Below are 23,127 nucleotides of genomic sequence, written 5' to 3' on the forward strand. Positions count from 1 at the left end.
AAGTGATAAAACTCCTGGAGAAAAATGCCATCAGATTGGCCACATCCAGCTGTGCTGCTTGGTTTTGGAATCACATTCTCTCTTTTCTTTTGGAATGCACATGGCAAAAGATGGCCTCGTTCAAGGGACAGATCAGGGCTGAATGGTGAGGCACCATCCACTCACCCTGGCAGATCTGTTGGGATAATTCTCCAGCAATAAATTCTTGTCTGTAGGTTGAGTTTCAGCATTGTGTGAATACACACAGATGTCAGATGGAGAATGAGGCCTTTGAAGGTGCTTGCTTTTGAAAAGTTGATGTTTCCCAAAGATCAGAATGGTGTCCCTGAAATTTATGAGTATTCATGAAGGCTTTGTAAGGGAGAGGATTAGGGTCAGGGAAGTCTCTGTAGGAACTGAAAACAATTGAAAAATTGAAAAAGGGACACCTCATTCATTCTGCCTCACTTTCCTTTTGCCTCAATTGAAAAATTGAAAAAAGGGACACCTCATTCATTCTGCCTCACTTTCCTTTTGCCTCAAAATGATTAATGAGCCTGCTGGGAAACCAATACTTCAACAGTGATAAAAACACAGACATCGAGTTCTTATCAGAAATAATATTTAATAAAAAGGATGAAAGTCACATATCCCTGATTTACCTTTGGAATTCAGCCCTGCAGATGTAGGGAACACACTGGAAAGAAGGGGTCTCTGTGAGGCCTGCTCTCTGTCAGGCTCTTGTGGGATGACAGAGACACTCTGCTGAGTCTGAGGGGTTTCCTGAGGAGCCAGAACACTGGGTGTTTGTGCCTGTTCTTCCCTGTCCTGTTTCCAGGCTTTATTCCAAGTTTTATTCCAGGTTTTATCCAGTATTGCTGCCAACCAGGCTGGTCAGGCAGCTGAGGAAGTGCTCAGGCCTCACCAGCTGGGAGCAGTTAAATGAGGGCATAATTCTGTGTATGGGGAAGGGTCTGGAGAGTCAGTCCTGTGAGGAGCTGCTGGGGGAGCTGGGGGTGTTAAGAGGAGAAAAGAAGGCTCAGGGATGACCTTACTGCTCTCTCCAAACTCCCTGACAGGAGGGTGTAGTGAGGTGAGGGTCGGCCCCTGCTCCCAGGCAACAAGTGACTGGACAGGAGGAAACAGCCTCAAGTTGCACCAAGGGAGGTTCAGGCAGGACATCAGCAGGAATTTCTTCACTGGAAGTGTGGTCAGATGTTGGAATGGGCTGCCCAGGGAGGTGGTGGAGTCCTCATTCCTGGGAGTGTTGAAGGAAGCTGTGGATGTGGCATTCGGTGCTCTGGTCTGGTTGTGGAGGTGATGTTCAGCCAGAGATTGGACTCGATGCTCCTGGAGGTCTTTTCCAACCTGAATGACTCAGTGATTCTACTCCACACAACAGCTGATGCTTGAAGAAGCAGCCAAAGGAATCCTCACAGTGAGGATTGTTCTTACTTTGTCAGCAGCACGGTTCCATATTATGTTTTGTACAAAATATCTCTTGCATCTTGGTGTCAGAGGCAGCAGCTGATCCTCAGCTGGCTAAATTGATGCGACCAAAATGAAGACTTCTCTCTTCTTCTGGGAGAGAAGGATTCGAGCTACAATATTTTTAGACTCTCTCAGTTGTCTCAAAGTTCATGCCCTTGCTGCTTTCTGCAGATTGTAATTGAAAACTACACATTTTTGGAGAATGTTCTACAGCCCTCAATCATCTGAACAGTTTGTCCTGGCTTCAGGGGGACGTGGCTTTGAAAGTTCTGTGTCTCTAATCTTTGTCAAATGTTGTTTGATGAAGCTGGGAAGTTGCTTTTGCAGACAAACGTAGGAAGAACACATTTTTAGGAGGAGACTGGCTGTTCTTTTTGGCTTTGACTTATCTGCATATTAAAATATGCATGTTTGTGAGACTGAATCTTTTAATCTGTGTCCCTCTAATTTGCCATCTTTTGTTGAAACTGCGTATTTTCTTTTTTGGTAACTCCTATTACGAGAATTATTGAAAGCTTGTAAAAAATTCCTTACTTCTAAGCCAAGTTTACATAAAAAGCAAAACTGTTGTATAAAAACAGTTGTATAAAAGGTGTTTTAAATAGATATTAGCAAAGTAATGAGTCAGGGAACAGTTACTTAATTAGCTGGAGACTTGTTATCTAACGTCAGAAGAAATTCTCATTAGAAGGCAGCTGAATTTGCACTTGTAACACTTCAGATATAAATTCTAAATGTACATCAAGATGATAACACAAACTCCTTATCACTTAGTGTGCTGATTAGAGGTTTGATTACAACAGAATTGATGTTGGCTTCTGCCTTTTGGCTTTTGCCACTTGCCTGTGTGCCCAGGGTGAAGAACTGAGGGCTGCATCCACAAATCTACATCTAGAAATCATGTATAAGAATTTTTCTGTTAAAATTCCTTCTGTTTCCACTAGGGCTTTTTCAGTCAAAAAGTCCTGAAAGCAAAATGACTGAAAGCAAAATGGTTTCACTGAAAGGCAAAATGTTTAATTTGAGATTTCAGTTTCCCTAAGGTACAAAACCCACCTGCAGTGCTGCTGGTATCCCCTTCCTCCATCCCTTATAGATTAAATCTCTTGAGTATCCTAGTTTGAAACACGTACAAATGAATATGGAAGTTGTTATGCACTTTCTTAGAGAATATTCAGGCTATTTACAACTATACTTTCAAAAGGAGAACAAAGGCTTAGAAGAGGCTTTTGTTAAAGTTCTAATTTCACATGAGTATATTTCATTTTTAAGAACAACGCAACAAAACAAATGCTTCTGTTATTGCTGTCTTCTATAGCTGAAAATACATGTTTGGACTGTGAACTAGAAGGTGAAAAAGTGAATATATTACTTTCTTTACTCAACAAAAGATTTTAGGCTCAGTTGAGTTGCCCAGGCAGGGATGTCTCAGGACACTTGAGACCCTGTGAGTCTCTTACCTGGTTTCCAGTCATTGTTGAATGTCAGCACGGCCTCCCATTGATCCCATGTTGTATTCCTGTGGTTTTACAGCAGAGGACATGCTTCCTTTTGGTTCAGCTCATCTGGGATCTGATCTTTTAGCTCTTAGGGCACTACAGCTGCATTTCATTACCTCAAGGCCTAATATTTGCTTTATATGCTCCATGATTTACCAGAGCTGCACTGGTCTGCTTCATCAACAGTCTCTAATGAGCCTTCATGAGTGTTTGTAGACCAGAATAAATAAATAAATGATCTTACAAATTTTATGTTTACCACAACAAATTGTTTCTCCCCTCAGTGATGTTTGCTGTTTTGTATTTTTATTCTAGGTTGGTTGTTACTTGAAGACCCCCAAGTACCCAATTTGGCTGGTCTGCAGTGAAAGCCACTTCAGTGTGCTTTTTTGTTTGGAAAAGGATGTGCTCAGCGACTGGAAAACGGGACAGAGGTTTGATCTCTATTACTACGATGGCTTGGCCAACCAGGATGAGGAGATACGGTTGACAGTGGGTATGAGCAGCTCCCTGACTCTGCATTTCACCTCTTGGGGGGCAGAAAGGAGGATCCAGTAATACCAACAGTGATGGTTACAGGCAGTGAATGTTAATTTGTGTGCTGTTGCCTAATTTCCATAATTAGTTTTGGTGATGAGTTATATTTCGCAAGGAAGTTTTGAGGATAAGCTCTTGAAAGGGTTAACAGTGAGCATGTGTCACTTTGTACACAGTGGCAGATCTTCCAGTGATTCCCAAGGAACAGGTTGTGATCTCTGGCTTATTCATACTGCCAGGACTATAAAATACATTTCACTATTCACATTATCCTTCACATCATCTCACATCGTTTCTACAGGCAGAAAGTGCAGGCCTCCATTTCCTCACCCTAAATGCCTGTAGGAAAATGAGCAGAGAGGGTGAGGAAACATGAAATCTTTGCCTCCAAGGCAAGAAGATGCCACTAATCTGCTAAAAAAGTTTAATCTCTTACCTGCCTGGAAGCACAAGCCTGCAAAAGATCTTCCAACTTGTCACACTCCTTCTTTCAGGAAACCATGCCAAATTACACAGCTGCTTTTACAGTAAATACTTCTTCAGCTGGGAGGCATTTGGATGAGTATTCTGATCCTTAGAAAGCACCTACTTCAATACATTCTCCAGCACTGTTTGCTAATAATATCCTACTCACCTTTTGTTTTCTTTCCTTTGGTACATTTATACAATCTTGTCTGTGATTCTTTGATAACCAAATTCCTTCTCAATCTGAAGGAGCCACTCTACCGTGGTCTGCTCTTTAGAAATAAGTTGTCTTTTTTCCTTATTTGCACCGACATCCAGGTTTTTGCACAGGATGGGTGTTGTATGTTCTGCTTGAGTCCATGTGACAAAGTTGTTTCTATGCTGGGAGTGCTGGAGGTTTGAGCACCTCATGAGATTTGGTAGTGAGTTCAGTCGTCTCTCTGCCTGTTATTTATCCTCTCATTTTAGAGAAAATTCCTGTAATTACATTGTAGGAGTCACATGCTATATTAGCTCCAAAAGTGATCAGTTTTCACAGGACTGTGGTTGCCAGCTGGTTCCCACATCCCAGATAAAAGTGACGTGGATGGTACAGCTCAGCACAGGACTGGAGACACATTTCTTCTATTGAGTTGTACCACATAACATCTGGTCCAAAACAGGTATCCTAATGTGTTTTTCCACCTCCAGGAATGTTTCCAAAATCAAGAGCTGCCAAGCCCTCTTAAGATCCCTGGATGAGAAATTCCCCAGAGCACATCTAAATTTTTCCCTTTGCTGTCCAACCTGTCACGGCATTTCTTTGTGTTTCTCCTCAAAGCCTAAATGTGCATGGAGTTGTTGATGTCTCTTTGTTGTGGCCATAGCCCCTTCCAGGGATGTGTCCCAGTAAATCCTTTGTTATCTGTGAAATCCTACAAAAGGCAGTAAAAACGCAAATGTTTTCATCATTCCACAAAAACGCTGGCCTGGTTCTGGCTGTGCAGTAATCCCTTGCTAGGTCTGGAGAAAACTGTAATTACTTCACATCCAAAAAGGTAACACTGGCCAAACATCTAAACCCAGCACACAGGAGCAGATGAAAATACCAGAATGCTAAATATTGCTGGTATTTCCCTTGTGGAAATCCCAACAAGAGGTGATGTTTAGGCAGCATCAGCTGGAGATGCAGCACGAGGAGCTGGGTGCTCCCTGCTGCTAGGTAGCAAAGTTGTTTGCTTTACTTGAGCAAGAAGCTGAATTCCTTGAAATGGGAATATTGATTATAACTAGGTAAAATTGCCATCGAGGTCACATTTCAGGTAATACTGAAGAAATTGCGCTGGGCAAGAAAGGCAAAAAAGACAGAAGAGTAGAATTTATTTTTGGGAATAGCAGCAATTGCTACTTTATATTGAGAATTTGCTTTGCTTCTAATACTTACCCATTTGTCAAAATGTAGACAAGAAACATAAAGTTCCTTCATAAAAACAGGTTAATGACATCAACATACCATCAAAAAGAGAGGAAAACAATAATAAATCTTTCCATTGGGGGAGAAATTTTGGATAGGCAGAGAAGAGTTGTAACGGTGCTGGCACTCAGTTTCTCAATAATTAAGGGTAGAATATACATATTCCTTTTCTTTTACTCTTAGATACACCTTTATGATACTTTTTCCCTGTTTCTTTGAATGGAAACACTCCATTCAAACTTTTTGATTGGAAGAATTCAAGTCTAAAAATGACAAAATTCCTTGAAGTTGGTGATGAGTGGGAAAGGCAGCCACACCATGTGCCTGTCCTGCTACCAGGGCTATGGTCAGGACAGTGGCTTAGGTTGCACCAGGAGATGTTTAGAGAAAAATTTCTTCACAGAAAGGATTGTCAAGCACTGGAACAGGTTGCCCAGGGAAGTGGTGGAGTCACCATTCCTGGAAGTGTTCAAAAAACCTGTATTGTGGCACTTGGGGACAGAGTTTAATAGTGAAAGTGGTGGTGGTGCTGGATTTATGGTTAGACTTGATGATTGTAGAGGTTTCACCTTTTATTATTCTAAAATTCTGTGTTCTAAACTCTTAAAAATTATGATAAAAAAGGCTCTGTTAAACTTAAAGATTCCTGTGTGCCTCTAAGTTCCTGAGGACCTAGAGGGAAGCCACCAGTACTTTATGTACTTTTAAATATTGTCTGTTTCCCTCCACTCCAACCCCTGCAGTCATCCAGAATTTTCTGCATGTTCTTACCAATCAGTGCCAGATAGATCTGAGACTGTGAATGGTCAGGACAATCCCCTCCCATCCTGTCTACATCAGCCTCACTGAAGCAGACCCAAATCCCACACCCTGCCCTTGGCATTGCCACTTGCAGCCAATCCTTTGGCTGGGAGACAGACAGAAAAGAAGAAAGAAAGAAAAATAAAACCCAAAAACAACCCTGGTCTGCTGCAGTTTAAATGTTTGACTCCAAAACAGGAAACAGCTGAGCAGACTGACATCCAAGCTGGTGGCAGGATGTTTTGTCCCTGGGAAGTTCAGCTCTGCTTTCACTGTTGACAGATGCCGTGTCTGAGACAGTGACCTCTCTGTTTTCCCTGAGCTGCAATGGCCTCTCCATCCCAAAGGAATGCTCACAGCCTGGGGAGCTCCCTGATACCCCACACAGCATCATCTTCTCCTGTCTGTGCATTGCTTGCTGAGCACTAAAGAGACAGTCTTCTTTCCCAGGGTGGAATAGCCCTAACCCAATTCCTATTGGCATTTCCTATCCAAGTGTGGCACCACCACTGTCCTTAGCATTTGAGTAACAGAAGTTACTCAGTAATTCCAACATCAATTGCAGAACAAAAGCCTCATGACAGCCCTGCAGCCTGTTGCTTCATTTTCTGAGCTGTGGTTTTCCTTGAAACCATCTGTGTATGAGCGATCCAACCTGGCTTGGGCACGGTGATCCGTGGTGGATGTGGCAGTGGTTGGACTCAAACCGTCTGAAAAGTCTTTCTGTGGGGTTCTGTATGAAGAGAAAATTCCCTAGCCACTAACAATGTCTGTTTTATCTCTGCAGATACAACTCAGGTGTGCCCTGAAAATAAAGAAAATGATCTTACTCCTCCACTTGAGCACTGTATTAGGACAAAGTAAGTGAAATTACAGTTTGTCATACAAATACATTCAGTTGTTGATACAATATATGTGAAGCTGGAGTGTGGAAGAAAATATTTCAGCAAGTAAAGCTGAAAAATTAATGCTTCAAAATCAGGAAGGGTCTGAATGGGCCAGGCTGTGATAATATGTTTTGCACATTTAATTGTGTGTTATTGTAATTAACATTGAACTGTCCAAGGTGTTCATTCTTAGAGAAACCTTCACTACATCACCAAGAGCTGGCTGAGCCAAATTCAGTCTGAGAGCACGGCTTGGTTGCAATAGATCTAAATTTAGATTCCCAAAAGTGCTTGATTGCAGAGGTATAATGAGAAAATGAGACAATTTATTCCATTTTCATCAATCTTTTCTGAGGAGCAAAACAGGGCACCTGGGTGTTGTTTTGCATTAAGCCCCTTTGAGCAGTCTCAGTTTTCTCAGTTTGTCAGGACCACAAAGCAGCAGATTTTGTGCAGTCATTCCTGACAGCCCTTAGCTCATATTCTCTCCTCACAGACAAGGCTGATTCCTGTCATGTTGGGATTTTCATGGCCATTTTGAAGCCTATATAGCAATTCATCCAAATCCTACTGAAGGTAATGGAAACGTTTTCAGTTTAGTGAGACATGAAAGAAGCAAAATGGGGAAATTTAACTGGGCAGAAAATTCTTCTTCATATCAATTCCAGCACAGCTTTGGAAGTTACTATCTGAATATCTCTGGAGCAAGAAGTGAAAGCCTCATTGTCAGAGACCATAACATTTGTTAAATCAGCAAGCCAGGCAGCTTCAGGTTTCTCCTGCAGTTTCCCTCCTGTCCTTGCTACAATTTGCTTTCCAAAAACAAAAAAAAACCAGCAAAAAATAATAAAAACTTAAATAAATAAGGACAGTGTCTGCCTGTGTGTTGATCAGAAAATCACTGAAAGGTAGAAGAGGCATCCTGCAAGGTGACAGCAGTGAGAGCCTTCCTGCACATACAGATTTTATTGATTCCTCATTTCCAGTGACACATAAGCATGACTGCAAACCAAAATAAATAATGTATAACCTCTGAAAGCCCCGCAGCGTGAATAATGAATGCAACTACTTAAAGTCCTACAATATCTTCATTCCTGGCATTGTGTCAGAGTTATACAGTGTTGGTAGGGCTGCTGTTTGTTTGTTTTAAGTTCCCTGCTTTAATCTGCTGTAGAGGTAAATTACCAGCAAATTCCAGTGTCAATTTATTTTGTTTGTAGCATTCTCAGCACTGTCTGATTGACCCTGGGCAGTCTGGCTCCTTGTTTTCAGTGTTCTCCCTTTGCTTTGATGGTATTTATTTAATGGCCTTGCTGCAAAAGGTTTTTCATGTTAAATTTTTCCTTTTTGTTTTAAGAACTTTTTCTTCCAACTACGGAACAGCATATAAGGAAAAGTAAGAACCAGCCCAAGTAATCAAAATTTTAGCAATTTAGGGGATAAAAGAAAAAGGAATGGTTTTTTATCATACGACCATGGAAAACTCTTCTAAACTAGTTTTTAATAAAGCAAAGAGCTGTTATTTATTTTGATGAAGAATTCATGATGAAGCTCCACATCAGACTTCTCTCATCAAAAAGTGCAGGATAATTTCTCAGAGAGGAGAATTCCATCAGACCTGAGACGATTAGCTATTATTAATTGGTTTTATTGATAATTGACAGTTTTCCTTCCATTTACATGCCTCAGTTCTGGTTTAATCCATGACAAGCCCACTGCTTACCCCAGTACCTGAGACACACTGAGTTCTGTGCCTCACATCTCCCTGCTCTTTGTTCTCTTGCCCTCTCCTGAAGGGAAAACTGCACTGGTAATAGACTGGTTTTGCATTTAGTTTTTAATAATAATAATTACAATTATAATTATCATTAATATTATTATTATCAGAAGAAAAGGGTTGTTTTGCTTCTACAGGAGGAGGAGGCTCATGTTTTCAGTCCCTGTTGTATGAAACATCAGAAGAGTTCTGTTCTGAGTTCAAAGCAGGGAACCCTTCAGCTGGCTCTGGAATGAGCAGTCACCACCAGATATCAGTGTAACCTGCAGGCCCCCAAGAAAAGGAGAAGTAAAAGTGCTTTTCTTGTGTCTGTCAGCCCCAGACATCTGTGGCAGCAGTCGGATTCTGGCCCAGGGATGTCTGGAATGTGCATCCCTGGGTTGTTTTGGAGATACCGTGCAGACAGCTTATCCTGTCCTCCCCTGAGGAATACTCTTATATCACAGTCCTGATCCTCAGCACTGGAGGAAATAACATCTGTTAGCTCTGCCTGAGGGGAACCAAACTTCTGATCTGCTGTTATAACCTGAACTTAGCAGTGTTTTATGTTAACCCTCTGTGGCTGTGGGACAGTGGGATCCATGAGTTCACCTGTTGGCTGTGAAGTGAAACACCCAAAGGGAATTTAATGGATAAGAGAAGAGCAGAGCCTGGGCATCTCACCCTGAATTACTGATGTGCTCCAAAACAATACCAAATTATCAGCACAGGAGATGCTCACTGAGTGCTATTCCAGGCTGAGCATTGTTCAGGGCCTGACCTGTTCCTCTTCAGTTCCTGTTAACTGCATGACCCTTGGGTGAGGTTGTACTTGAAGCAGGTGGATCAAATGGAGTTTTCCTTTTGCTAATCTGATAAATTGTAATTGAATCAGCAGCTAGAAAATTTGAGTTGCACTGTGGTAGGATAGTTTGGGGAAGCGATCACCTTGTCCAGGAAGTTTTGTATCTGTTTGTAAATAAAAGACTTTTTCAGCATCTGTGAGTGAGATTCCTCACTCTTTGACACCTTTTCTTGTGCAGATGCAAGAGGGGGAAAAATGTTTTGGACCTGTCTCATAGAAGCAAACAGCTAAAAGCTGCCTTCGGGTCTAAAAAATGGTTTGAAAATAAACCCAGGAGATGAGGCTTGTTCTGAAAGTAACCTTCAGTCCTGCTTCAAAAATGATGTTCTGTTTAAGCTCTTTTTGGAAAGACTGTTTTAAAAAAGGCCATTTCCTCACTGCACAGTGATTAACAAGTCTCCCAACAGCAGAAATGGTGTCAGCAATGTGAGTAATTCCACAGGGCACAGTGCAGGCTCATCTGGTGTCTTTTGGCCTCTGTGGATCCCTCTCAAAGCTTTAATCATCCTGGTGAGATAGAAAGGTGCACCTTGGGAAGACTGTACTCAAAGATTAGGGATTATTTGATGGCATTACCTGAAAAATCCAATGGGGACAGAAGGTGGCAGTTGTTTTTTCCATTTGGTTGTTTAGGGGTGACATTCTCAAGCAGGGACAGCTCTCACGGCTGGAAAATGCCAGACTTAGGTTGAATAACCCCAGATGAAACAAATTCTGCTTTTAATTTAAGATGTGGGGCATCTCTGCTGTCTATTCCTGCTCAGTATTCCTGGGATGGAGACAATCTCTCCGCAATTTTTGATTTTAATTTTCTCAGCAAAGTAAAAGAACAGAAGGAAAAAATTTCACAACAGCCCTCAGATGGTCACTTCCTTTGAGACACTGCCCTGAAGACTGCAAGAATTCAGCTTTTGGTTTTGTTTTACACTTAATTGACTTGCCCAGCACAAGGACTGAGCTGCCATACCCTTGCTGACACATCCTGTCCTCGGTGACAGAAAGAATGTGGCACTGGCAGCTCTCTGTTCCCTCCTCCCCCTCACCAATGTCTTACCACTCTGAGACAGATTCTCAAAACAGATACAAGCACTCAGCACTGGGAATGCAACACTTCAGTTCCCAGAAAATGTGGACCATGACCTTGCAGATGAGGAAAGCCACAGCCAAGGGTGAATTCATGCCATGAGGGGTGATTTGATTCACTTCAGGGGGACTGGAGGGCATCACCAGGTTCTGGGGCAGATCTCTGTTTTTTGCCATGGTTTGAAGACACATTTTGTGGCAGATTCAGGATTGATGCCTCCTTTGCTTTCAGTCACTTTCCTGAGGAGGGCAGGCAGTGCAGAGCCAGGAATGAAAGATGTGGAAGGTTCCAGACCCAGCTGGAAGGGCTGTTCTCAGTGTCCATCTTCAGTGTCATTCTGAAGGATGAACAAGGGCAGAGAAAAGCAAAACATCACTGTTAAAGTGAGCTTTGGAAAGCTTGGAGGAGCCAAGGTCAGGAGCAAAGATAGGTGCTCAGTGAGGTCATCCAGGCACAAGATCTGAGAGTCAGAGTTCCTAATCAGAGCTAAACAGGAGGGTGCAAATTGCCTACTGACAGCTGAGGGTATTTTGGTTATTTAGGGTTAATTCTTGTACTCATCTGTCAGGGTTTTAAAGCAGTAACTGAACAGTTACTAGAAAACTTACTTATTTCTTGCTGTGAGATATGGATTAGAACAAGAGCAAAACAGGCTTAAAACTTAAAAGTAATAAAGAAAGTTTATTAACAAAACTACAAGAATAAGAACACCAGAATAAAACTTCCAGAAAACCCCTTTTTCTCCCACTACCCAACCATTCCCTTGTTCACATGATTTAGGGTTAATTCTTGTACCCATCTTGGGAATTCCCTAATTTTGCTGTCCAGCATGAAGGTCTCTGATGTGAATCAGCTGCTGCTGAGGATTCTCTGTTGCCCAGAGAGACTGGAGGAAGAGTCAGAGACCTCCAACCCTGGTACCTAAAATCAGGGGATACAATTCCTTCACTTCTGCTCTGTTCCCTTTGGGATGTGATTAGTTACCCCAACCAAGTCCATCCCAGTCTCTCTGAGGTTCCTTGGGTGGTTCAGGGGTGTGGGTTTGTCTTTCAAGTGATGAACTGATGGGTGTAAATGATTTCATTTCTAGGTGGCAAGGAGCTGTCATCGACTGGAACGGCACAGAACCCATCTTGTGACTGATCTGACCTGCACTTTATTTGGGAAGACCAAAAGGAAATGACTGAATGAGCACATTCCTATTCCCACCAATACAGGAAATAGGGCAGTTTGAGATGAGGAAGAATGACAAGGTTTACAGGCTGGCAGAGTTTCACCTCAGCCACCTTGTGCTTCAGATATTTTGCTTTTAATATAAACAACACTGACGTAAATTCCTTGTCCCTGCCTTCAGCATAAAGCTGCTGAGGGCAGGCTGGGTTCCCACCACCAAATCAAGGTTAAAGACGAAGCAGTGAAGTTGTCAACGTCCCCTTGAGGTCTCCTGGATCCACTCTGTATCCTGGAATTGTTTGGAGGCATCTGGTGGGAGATGCTGAACCCAGATTTCTCTCACTTCACAGCCTTCTCTGTCCTGCCTTGCTCCTCCTTGACAAAACCCCGGTGCCACTCTAAAACATCATCCAAAGACTAAACATCCACCTCCTTACCTGTTGTTAGCAAGCCTCATTTTGCACTGAATAGGTTGGTGACTGTCTGAGCTTTTCAGGGAAAGCCTGGCCCATACCAGGTTCTCGTTGTGTCATGAATTTGCAGTAAGGGTTGTGGTTTTGTGTTACCAAATTCATCCTGTTAGTATGTTCCCAGTGTTCCCAGTGTTCCCAGTATGTTCCCAGTACTGGGTGCAGCTGCTGTGGAACAGTGCCTCGTGCTGATATAGCTCATTTTTCTTTCTGGTAAGAGGCAGCTGTATCAGTGTCTTTACATTTCTGCCCTTATTTCTACACGAGGGTTTATTCACACCCAAGTGACAGATTAGATCTGTGATTTGCTGCTTCAGAACTAGAAGAAAACAAGAGTTGTTAGTTTTGAAATTCAAATGGTACCTGTCTGTGATAGGTGAGGGACCCTGAGGTACTGAAGCTGCAGTTTGTACTCTGATTAATTCTGTTTTAGCAACACTTTACCAAAATTGGAGCAAGTACAGCAGGTTGCAAAAAATGCCTTGGGAGAAACAGGCAGATAAAAGTTGTTTCTAGAGGTATTCCTCTCTCTTCAGAGTGAGTATTTCATGAGAATCCAATAAAGGACTTCTACTTTCTGATGTTTATCATAGCACCTGCTTCCTAGTCAGTGTGGAAACTCCTCTGGGTCCTTAAAAAATGAGTGCAAAATCAATTTCCAGCAAAAATTCAGTGTTCTGGGTGTAGGGTGCAAACTGACTGTGCAAATGGAGATCTCAGGGAATTAGCAGTGGAGTTAGATTTGAAAACCAACCTGAATCTAAGTTACAAAGGAGTACTAGAAATGTTTAGATCGCCTTTGGATGAAGATCTGCCTCCCCCTTTGCTTCCCATTCACATCATAGAATCATAGAACTGTTTGGGTTGGAAGGGAAATTAAAGATCATCTCATTCCAGTCCCCTTTCATGGGCAGGGACACTTCCCACTATCCCAGGGTGCTCCAAGCCCCATCCAAGCAGACCTTGGGCACTTCAGGGATCCAGGGGCAGCCAGAGCTGCTCTGGGCACTCTGTGCTGGGGCATCACCACCCTCCCAGGGAAGAATTTCTTCCTAATACCTAATCTAAACCTGCATTATTTCAGTTTAAAGCCATTATATGCAGTAAAGCATCTCAGGGTTGCAGTTATTTTAATTGTATTTATTTCAGTGTAATAAAATCTGTTTGGTTTAGATCAGATAATGAAATTAAAACTGTGAGATCCAGATCTCCCAAAGAGATTCAGCCTCTTGAGACATCATCAGCATCAGATCCCTGCTGACTCTGCCATCCCTGTGTATTTAGGGATGTGTTTGAGCTGTCAGCTGCAGGTGGATTCAATAATGCCTTTAAGATACCTCAGCCTGAGCTTCAGTGTTTCTGGGAAGTCCCAAACAGCCAAAGATCCCAGATGTAAAACCTTTTTCCATCTTGAAATCTGCATATTCTGTGGTCCACACTTTGTTTCATGAAACAAATACAGTTTGATTTTCCCACCTGCCTCACAGGGCATCCGTAATAAAAAATTTTGAAGGGTGCATTTGGACAGAAAACACCATGGAGATGATAAAAAAAAGATGTTTTTTGAACCAAAAAAATTCCTTTCTGGTTGTTCCAGTCTAATAAACCCACACCATTTATTTCAGAGCTTTAAAGTGTGTCAGATTGGAGATAACCTCCTCCTCCCTGGCAGCAGAGCAGTGCAGATAAGAGCTCGTCTGGGGCAGCTGCTTGGGGATGGGCCAGATCTGCTCTGGCTGAAATCTGGATGTCTGCAGTGCTCAGGGGATCTGCTCTGTGTCCAGAGGAGTGTCCAGGGTGTGGTGAAGCTTTGCTTTAGGATGGGGAGAGTTGTTCCTATAAAGGAACAAGAGGATTGTCTCCAGTGGACCACACCCATGAAGATGTAAAGATTTTTAGGGTATGAGAAAGGGGATGGACTGGTTGGAAATTGTGGTTTATGGGTTCTTGTGGAGGGCAAACAAAGATGAGGAGAGGCCCTGAACTCTGTTCCTCTTTTTAAAACAGACTCCAAAGGACTTTGAGGCTCCTTCATCACTGGCTATGGAGAATTTGTAAAAACAGATTTTCCTTACCTGTTACCTGTTCGTGTCCTTGTGTATTTGTTTGCAAAGTCCACTGCCCACCTGACAGCGAATTAACTCCAGATTCACCCCTGCCCTCACTCACAAAGGAGGGAAAAAAGTAACCTGAAGCACCTCCCCAAACCCCAGCTAGGCAGAGCACCTCAGCACTGCTGAGCTCCTGGAGCCTGAAAGCAGCAGGTTCCTTCAGCAGGGCTCAGTGCCAGAGTCCTTACCAGGCACAAAGAAATGGCTCCTTGGATGGAGACTGCAACCAGAACATTCATTTACATCTAAATACTCTCAAAAAGTAATGCCAGAGCATTGCCTGCTCGCTGCCTGCATCAAGACTTGTGTGGTTTTATTCAGTGTAAAGCAACAGAAATTATTTCCTTGAAGATATTACAGGGGTTTTTTTTGGGTCAGTCACACAAGGCAGTGCAAAATATTCTGTGGCAGTACATAAATCTGCACAGATCTGTGTAGAAACATCCTCTTCTGGCAGCATGCATCCAATCTTTTAAAATTATATTTTCCTCCTCATTGTTTCTATCTTTTTTTTTTTTTTTTTTTTCTCATTTCCCAAATAATGTGACTTCCTGAGCTGAACAAAGCAGTGACCATTTGGAAATTGAGCTTTAAAAGACACCAGTGACGTTGGCACTTGGCTTGTGTGGCGTCTTCATTCCATTCTCTTCTGTGGAATAAAAATTTGCACTCTGTGCTGCAAAATTGACCTCTTAACTAATAACAAACATGGTTTATTTTGTGTGGAGATGAAAATGGAAGCAGAGTTATTATTTTGGCAGGGTATCATATCTACTACCTTTCTACAAAAAGTTTATTTAGCTTTGTTTCCTACAGAGTGTCCCATACAAATAAAACATTTAAAGAAATGGTCAGGCAAAAGCCCAGATTTCTTACTCATTTTTTAATAATTGATCTGCTAGTGGAAATGAATCTGACAGAATGTGAATGTTTCATGGTCAGTGGCAAAATAATGGCAAGAGGGGAAAATTATGGTTGTGGGTAAAATTCACAATTTTATAGAGCTTCTGATGTTTGTTTTTTACATGCCTATATTCTATATTCTGGTTAAATCTGGGGAAAGTTTAAGATCTGATGGCTGATCCCATGAATGAATCCCTGCAGTCACTGTGGGTTTGGTTCCCAGGTAAACTGAAAATGACAACTGGAGACTCTTGCTTTCAAGTTTTCCCTTTTCCTGGGGCAGATTTTTATTTGTTTCTGTTTGTGATGTATCTAATGGGCTAATTTGAAATGGCAGGAAATAGTCACTTTAGTAATCAAGGAAAGCTGAAGAGCTTGGAAGAATGACACCACCATAAGCCAAGTTTTCCATCAGGGATAAGTAGCTTGGGGCTCTGAGGATTCAGTTGCTGAAAGTGAAGTACTGGGAGAAAGCAGAATTTTTTCTGGTGCTGGTTGGGAGCTGCATTAAAAACCAAAGACATCAAGCCAATGCTTTTTCCTGAAAATACTTGCACCAATCTTTTGGAGCACTAAAAGGGTCAGTTTTTCAGAAGGCCTACGTGATTTGGGGTATGACTGCAATAATATAATGTTGTAAAAGATATGGATTTCAATTTTTTTGGTAATTCTGCTTTATTTTCCTGTCCCAGGGTAAGTTTACTATGAAGGGAACTGCCCTGAATTTCACATTGTCAATAGGTGGGGTATGCACAGCTATGTTTTAGATGATAAAATTTAATCCTCACCAAAATTTGTCCTGTGATAATTTCTCTCTTCAGCTTGTGCTTTTAGAAATGTCAAAATTAAGAATCAAGCGCCAAAGCCTTAATGTGCGTAGTTTTATTTTATTTTTCATCCAAAAAACCATGTAGGAAACAGAGATTTTTTTATGGAATGAAATGCTCCTGCATCTCCATATGATCCTGTCTGCTGCACCTCCTGAGGAAAAGCCACTCCATTAAGGATATTTTGTATGCAATCACTCTCTTCATTGATTTGTTTTCATTGGCTATAAAATAATAAATTCAACACCAGCTCTGAAATAAGGAAGCAGTTCCTCTTTAGCAGCCTTGTTTATAAAACCAGAAAAGGAAAAAGGGCTTAATCAGGTATTTTATTTGTCATTTCACACAGGGTGGAGAGGTATTGTTGGTACAGCGGAAAACAACCAGATTTTGTGACATCCCTCACTAATCGCTTTATCAGCAAGGAATCAAGCACAGATTTTACAAGCAAAAAGTTGGTTTTTTTCTAAGATAAATAATTATTAGTACTTCAACATTTTTAGTTTCATCTGCTGTGAGGTGTTTTTTTTTCTTAAATTTCTTTTTTTTTGTTCAGAAGGAACTATGGATAACTCCAACTATTGATCCCTCAGGAAGTTGTGCTTAAAGGCACAAGTCAAATATCCATGATGTAGCTCTGAGACTTTTCCAGACCCTCAAATTAAAGCACTCTCTCTGATCTCCTCTTGGCCCCAAGAGTTTCAGGTGGTGTTTCAGTGTTTTCCATGGTACTGTGCACATCCCATGCACTCCACATTTTGCCCAGCACAGATTAAAATGTTTTATAGCAACTCCTGGATCTGGGTGCCTCGATTTTCAAGGGCAATTTATGAAAAGAAATGGAGCACAGTGGGTTGGCTGTGGACAGCTTGAGGTGAGGTGGTGTCATGCAGAGATGCTCAGAGGTGATAAATCTGCAGGGTGGCTTTAATGTGGCTCTGGAGCTGAATTCCAGCTGAGCTGGAGCGAGTCCAGAGCAGGTCCATGAGGATGATTAGAGGAATAAAACACTTCTCATTTGAGGAAAAGCTGAAAGATTTGGGGTTGTTCAGCCTGGAAAATAAAAGGCTTAGAGAAAGGGAGATCTCAGACCCCTTCCAGTGCCTAAAGGGGCTCCAAGAGAACTGGAGAGGGACTTTAGACAAGGCCATGGAATGACAGGACACAAGGAATGGCTTCCCACTGCCAGAGGGCAGGGCTAGATGGAATATTGGGAAAAAATTCTTCCCTGTGAGGGTGGTGAGGCCCTGGCTTCCCAGAGAAGGTTTCCCAGAGAAGCTGTGGCTCTCCCATTCCTGGAAATGTCTTCATCATCATCAAAATATATCCAAAATATCTACAAAATGCAGAAGTTTGCAGGGTGGGTATCTCCAGGAATATCTTGAAAGCCACTGGTGAGAAATAGGCACTGATGGACTTCAGCTCTGGTTTAGGTGCTGTAGAAGGAAATGTATTTTCCTCTTCCCTGCCTGCTGCCCTCTGGATCTCCACAGGTTTTACTGATTATCAGAGGAGTCCAGGATGACTGATTCAAATGAATCCCACTGTGTGTGAATGATAAAGCCTGAAAATAAGGAAGCTGTGCTCATGGAGCTTGACAGAAGTGAATGAGATGATGGGTCCGAGATTCCTCCTGCCTCCTGCACCGTCCTCACCTCCGGCTTCCAATTAACCTGTGAGACACAGAATCCTCTCTGTGGAAGAAAGCATGGGGTTGGGTAGCAGGAATTTGCCAGCTTTTGGAAAAGGAGCTGCTGATAAATCAGGTAACTCACGTGGGCACACAGGAGCCGTATCAGAGCTGGGACCTGGAAGGTGTCCTGGACGTGAGAATTTGTAAGCACAGATTTCTTGTATAACAGCACTGGGACTGTGTCACAACCCTAAATCCTGATAAAACAGCCAAGATAACTGTGCCTTGTGTGGGTGCTCTGCTTACTTCCTTATCATCATCTTATCACTTGGCAAGGCCTTCTGAATTAATCTAAGAAATATTCTGGGCATTTGTAAAAATACTCCGTGCACTGGAATTCAGCAAATATTTATTAATTGACAGAACACCAGTGAAGAATGTGTAACCAAAAAAAGAATAAAAGTGTTCAGCTCCTCTCTGTAAAATACACAAAGGATAGGAGGTTAAAAGTTACATTCCACAAACATACCTTTTGCTGAGCTGTACTTGGTTTGGTGAGTGGTGTGGATGGGAGCCAAGGTCTCCAGACCCTGAGTTCTGAATCATTTGTGCTGGGAGAGAGGAAAAATATCCCTTGTGGCTGGGGGAAGGCAGCAGCCCAGGGTCTCCACCTGGGCAGGTCTGTGGGGGCAGTTCCCATGAGGATGGATGGGTTTCTGCAGGGCTGTTTCCCAAGAAATGTGAAAATCCAAACTGAAGATCAGAGGTACGGAGTTGTGGATGAGCTGTGAACATGTCTTGGGTCACATTAGTGGAGTTTTGGTTGGTATTAAATCCCAAACGTTATACAAGCATCCTCATGGGGTGGTGGGTGGAAGGTGCAACAGTAAATTAATTTTATTATCTCAAGTAAAAAATAAAAATCCACATTGAACATGGAAGATGATACAAATTGTTTTACTCTGAGGTACAGGACATTACCAATCACTGACTTCTGTGTTACTCAGTTTCAGGCCTGTGCTTTATTTGCCCTATTGATGGTTCAAGTCAGGAGGAAAACATACAGAGGGACAAGATCACTCCAAGTGTAGATCTGGAGATATTCCAGAACTGTCTGGACACAATCCTGTGCCGTGAGCTCTGGCATGACCCTGCTGGAGCAGGAGGTTGGAGCAGGTGACCCACTCTGGTCCCTTCCAATCTGACCCATTTCTGTTGAAATCAGCCAAACGCTGTTTTCAGTGGGCTCCACATTTTTCCCTTTCTGATGGAAGATCACTCCCTTGCATGCTGTGACATCTTGGCTGAGAAAATCCTTCATGGCCCATGTCTTTATGTTTTATTGTCAGTGACACAAGGCCGTGTTCCTGTTTTGAAGTGGCTGCAGCACGCTGTTGATGCCATCTCAGATCTGCTGTCATGAACTGTTTACATTTGGTCAATGGAAGCAAAAGGGGAAAAATACCACAATGGCAAATTGCAGCTGGTAAATGTCACTCCCAGCCAGGGTGACAGATGAGTAATGAGTGCTCTGCCGTGGCGTGTGAAGAAAGCCGGCCTTTTACGAGCACTTCAATGCAGAACAGTTTCATTATGACTGACATCCTTCTCAGGGCTGAATTCCTATCACCATATCCTTCCTGAGTCTCTCTTGCTCAGGTCAGTCCTGTGGAACAATCCAGCACTTTCTCAAGCTGTTACTCCATTTGTAAACCTGGCAAACACAGCACGTGCATTAGAATATGCTCTGGGTTTGCTGGGGTTGGCTTTTGGTCACTAGCAGATGAGTAAAATAAGTGAAAATCTAAAACTTAGGCTTTTTCAGAGTTTTTTTTTGTTGTTTCAGTATGAAATATAGCTGTGGATACACAACTGTTGAGTCATCTGAGAGAAAATAGGTGTTTAATAGGTGCATGCTGTGAATGCTTTGAGAAATGCATAAAATCACAGAATCACGGAATATCCTGAGCTGGAAGGGACCCACAAAGATCAAGTCCAAATCCTGGCCCTGAACAGGACACCCCAAAAATAACACCACATGTCTGTGTGCATGAGTAACAGGGGCCACAGAGACAGGAATTTGAACTACGATTATTATATTTGTTTTAATTCTGAGCAGAATCTGTATAAGCATTCAATGAAGCAATAGTGCTAAGGCACCCACAAACTAGTTTTTAACAGAACAGCGAGGGAAATATCATGATGAGCGAGAGGGTGTATCGAGAGCTGTGAGGGAAGGCTAAAAGAATTGGGATTATTCAGCCTGGAGAAGTGAGTGATTTAATTGCAGCCTTCCAGTACCTGAAGGGAGCCTGCAAGAAAGATGAAGATGATTTACAAAGGCATAGAGTGACAGGACAAGGAGAATGGCTTCATCCTGAAAGAGGGCAGGTTTCAGCTGGATATTGGGAAGAAATTCCTCAGTGTGAGGGTGGTGATGCCCCAGCACAGGGTGCCCAGAGGAGCTGTGGCTGTCCCTGGATCACTGGAAGTGTCCAAGGCCAGGTTGGATGGGGTTTGGAGCAGCCTGGGATAGTGGGAGGTGTCCCTGACCATGGCAGGGAGTGGAACTGAATAATCTTTAAGGTCCCTTCAAACCCAAACCATTCCTTGGCTCTGTTAGAGCCTCCTCTAAAAGCACCAGCCTGGGTTTAAATTCTTGTAACAACTGGTGCTCCCTAAATATACATTGCCCCTGTGCCTCCTCCTTCAAGTTTTCTCAGCTGCTAAGAGCAAAGAAAATCACTTTGTAACTTGAAGTATAAAAAAAGCATTAATTTTTACATTCTCCTTGTTTTTTCCACTTCACATATTCTATGTTCAAAGTGTAACTGAAATAAGAGGCTTCTTTATTTTGTGGACAGCAAAATGTCAGCATGATCTGCGAGGAGAAAGGTGATTTATGAGGTTTCCAGGAGGCAGGGAACAGGTGACTTCTGCTTAAAGGAAAAGAAAATCATGTTCCTGGCTTAAAAAAATAATCAAGTAAAAGTAAAGCCATAGAGAGAATATATGTTATCTACAATCGTTCCAGAAAGCATTTCCTACAGAACAACAATTACAAGTCATTGTGAGTCCCTTGGGAACAACAGTCAAAAACATCAGCAGTTAATTACTAGAACTTCCTAAATCAACCTTCTTTGGCATGACATGAAGTGAATGAGAGCAATAAAAGCAAGGAAGTGCATTGTGCTTTGTCCTGTCCAACTCCTGTTCGGACAGGCGTAGGTCACAAGCACAAATGTAACCAGGCATGAATTGTTGTGGGTTTTTTTTTGTTTTTTGGGCTTTTTTTTTTTTTTTTAATATTTTAATTCTTGGCCTTGGGTTAAATTAAACCAGCGTGCTGGAAAGGCCAAGGTAAAATGCAGGGCCAGGTCTTGAGGCTGCGTAAATCCTCTGAGCCATGGCCACACCTTCAGAGCAGAGTCCCTGCTCCTGTGAAGCATCAGAGAGGACAGAAAAAAATATGTCCTAGAGTGGCTGGTGAAGTAACAGGAAACCTGAACAATCTGTTCTTATCAGGGTTTTCAAGGCTGTATATTGGGGTGCTGTTAAATTTTCTGATATGCAGTTTGGGCAGGTGGAGCTTTTTCTTTGCCTTGCCCCAAGTGCAGGTTCTGTGGCTGCTGGGGTGAATCTGGAAGGGATACCTTTAGCTGTGGGAAAACAAAAATATTTCATGTGGACCCTGCTTCAAAATCAATTTTTTTGCTTTAAAAGCAGTCTGAAAGATCTGGAATATTTCTCTGATAAAGCAGTTGCTGCTGGTTTTCACTAATCTCCTCATTCCTGCCCTTTTATCTCACAGCAAGGCAGAGAAAATATTTCACCAGATGATTTGGTGAGTCCCCCCAGGAAAAGGAGCTTTGAGTAGGGATGTGAATGGGGCACAGTTGTCAACATCACTCGTCTTTGGCTCAGAGTGAATGAGATGGAAACTCAGAAATAAAACTCCTGGCTTAATTGGAGGGAGGGAGCTGCAGGGAAAGGCACACACCAACAAGTGGAACAGAAGCTGTTTATCAGGAAGAGGTTTATAGAATCTCAGATCTTCACAGATGTGGGTGAGGAGAAGCTGGTGATTGATATAGGGTGGCTGAAAGGAAGGGAGCACAAGATGTTCGCCAGACAGGGCTCCCCAGACCTTGGGAAATCATTTTTGGATTAGCAGTTGTGCAAGTCATGCTTGGTGCCAGGCAAGGGCTGGTCAGAAGGAGCAATAAACCAGGCAGAATGTTTCCCTAAGCCATTAACATAGGTGATTAACAGCTAATCACCATAAACCCAAAGGCTCCTCAAGGAGTTGAGGAACTGCAATTAGGTGGAGGAAACCCAATAATGTGATTGGTGCCAGTGGAGTTCTCTCTCTCAGTCACTCCTGCTGCTGGTGAGCAGCTGAGACCCACCGAGATGTCTTGGCTTGGCCAAAGAAATGCTCCCCAAGGGGATCCTGAGAGCTGCGGGGTTTATTGCCCTCACAGGAACAGGGATGCAGGGGAGGAGCATTTGAAGATTACATAAAACTCACCGTGGGATGATTTTACAGGAGCTGTGAGAGTGTGTGAAAGTTATTATAGGATATTTAGAGAAGGACCAATCAATGTGGCTTGGGGAGGAGCAAGTGTGGGAAAACAGAGAGATAAGGGATAAAAGCTGTAGAACATGCAGAAAACCTGGGCTGGCCATGCTCTGCTCTTGCTCAGCTCAGTCTGCCCTGCCTCTTTATTAAACTCCATTTCCAGGTATTTTCCTGGGCAAGGGGCCCCCAGAGGTGTGTGTGGGCTTTAGGGCCAGCAGCTGGAGAAGGGGCTGTGGCTCACAGGGCTCGTGTGCCTGTGGGCCCAGGAACTGGAGAGACCAGGCTGTGGGTGTTCCCTGAGGAACTGCACTCCTGCACACGTGGATATGCCTGGTTTGCTGAGAGAACTTCAGCCCTGTTCAGGTCTATGAGCCGGGCCTGGGAGAGACCATGGCCTTGGGACAGATACTGGAGGGGCCAGAGGGTGCCAAGTTGGCTACTGGAGGTTCTGAAGGTCTCGAGCAGCTCCTGTGGTTTGTGGGCACAGCTGTGGGGACACACACTGGACCTCACAGCAAGCAGGACTGAGGGATGTGGAGCTGTGGTCACCTCACATCCGCTGGGATCTCAGATCCAAATGCCTCTGACATCCATCACCCTGACCCATGGTC

At 42.9% G+C, this 23,127-nt stretch overlaps 1 protein-coding gene across 5 annotated transcripts in view; it reads left to right on the plus strand.

Moving 5' to 3' along the window:
* MINDY4 (MINDY lysine 48 deubiquitinase 4) overlaps positions 1-16,130 on the plus strand; it is a 68,740-nt gene extending 52,610 nt beyond the window's left edge. For all 5 annotated transcript variants that reach the window (XM_005527780.3, XM_014256786.2, XM_014256787.2 and 2 more), the window contains 3 exons: positions 3,285-3,465; positions 7,013-7,085; positions 11,908-16,130. In XM_005527780.3, coding sequence (XP_005527837.2) covers positions 3,285-3,465; positions 7,013-7,085; positions 11,908-11,956 — 303 coding nt within the window. In that variant the 3' untranslated portion in view covers positions 11,957-16,130. The remainder of the gene's footprint in view (positions 1-3,284; positions 3,466-7,012; positions 7,086-11,907) is intronic.
* Positions 16,131-23,127: the final 6,997 nt, after the last annotated feature.

The sequence above is a fragment of the Pseudopodoces humilis genome, chromosome 1 (genome assembly GCF_049639895.1).
Source record: "Pseudopodoces humilis isolate 2021_Gansu_Grassland_sample_001 chromosome 1, ASM4963989v1, whole genome shotgun sequence".
In the NCBI taxonomy this organism is placed as follows: Eukaryota; Metazoa; Chordata; class Aves; order Passeriformes; family Paridae; genus Pseudopodoces; species Pseudopodoces humilis.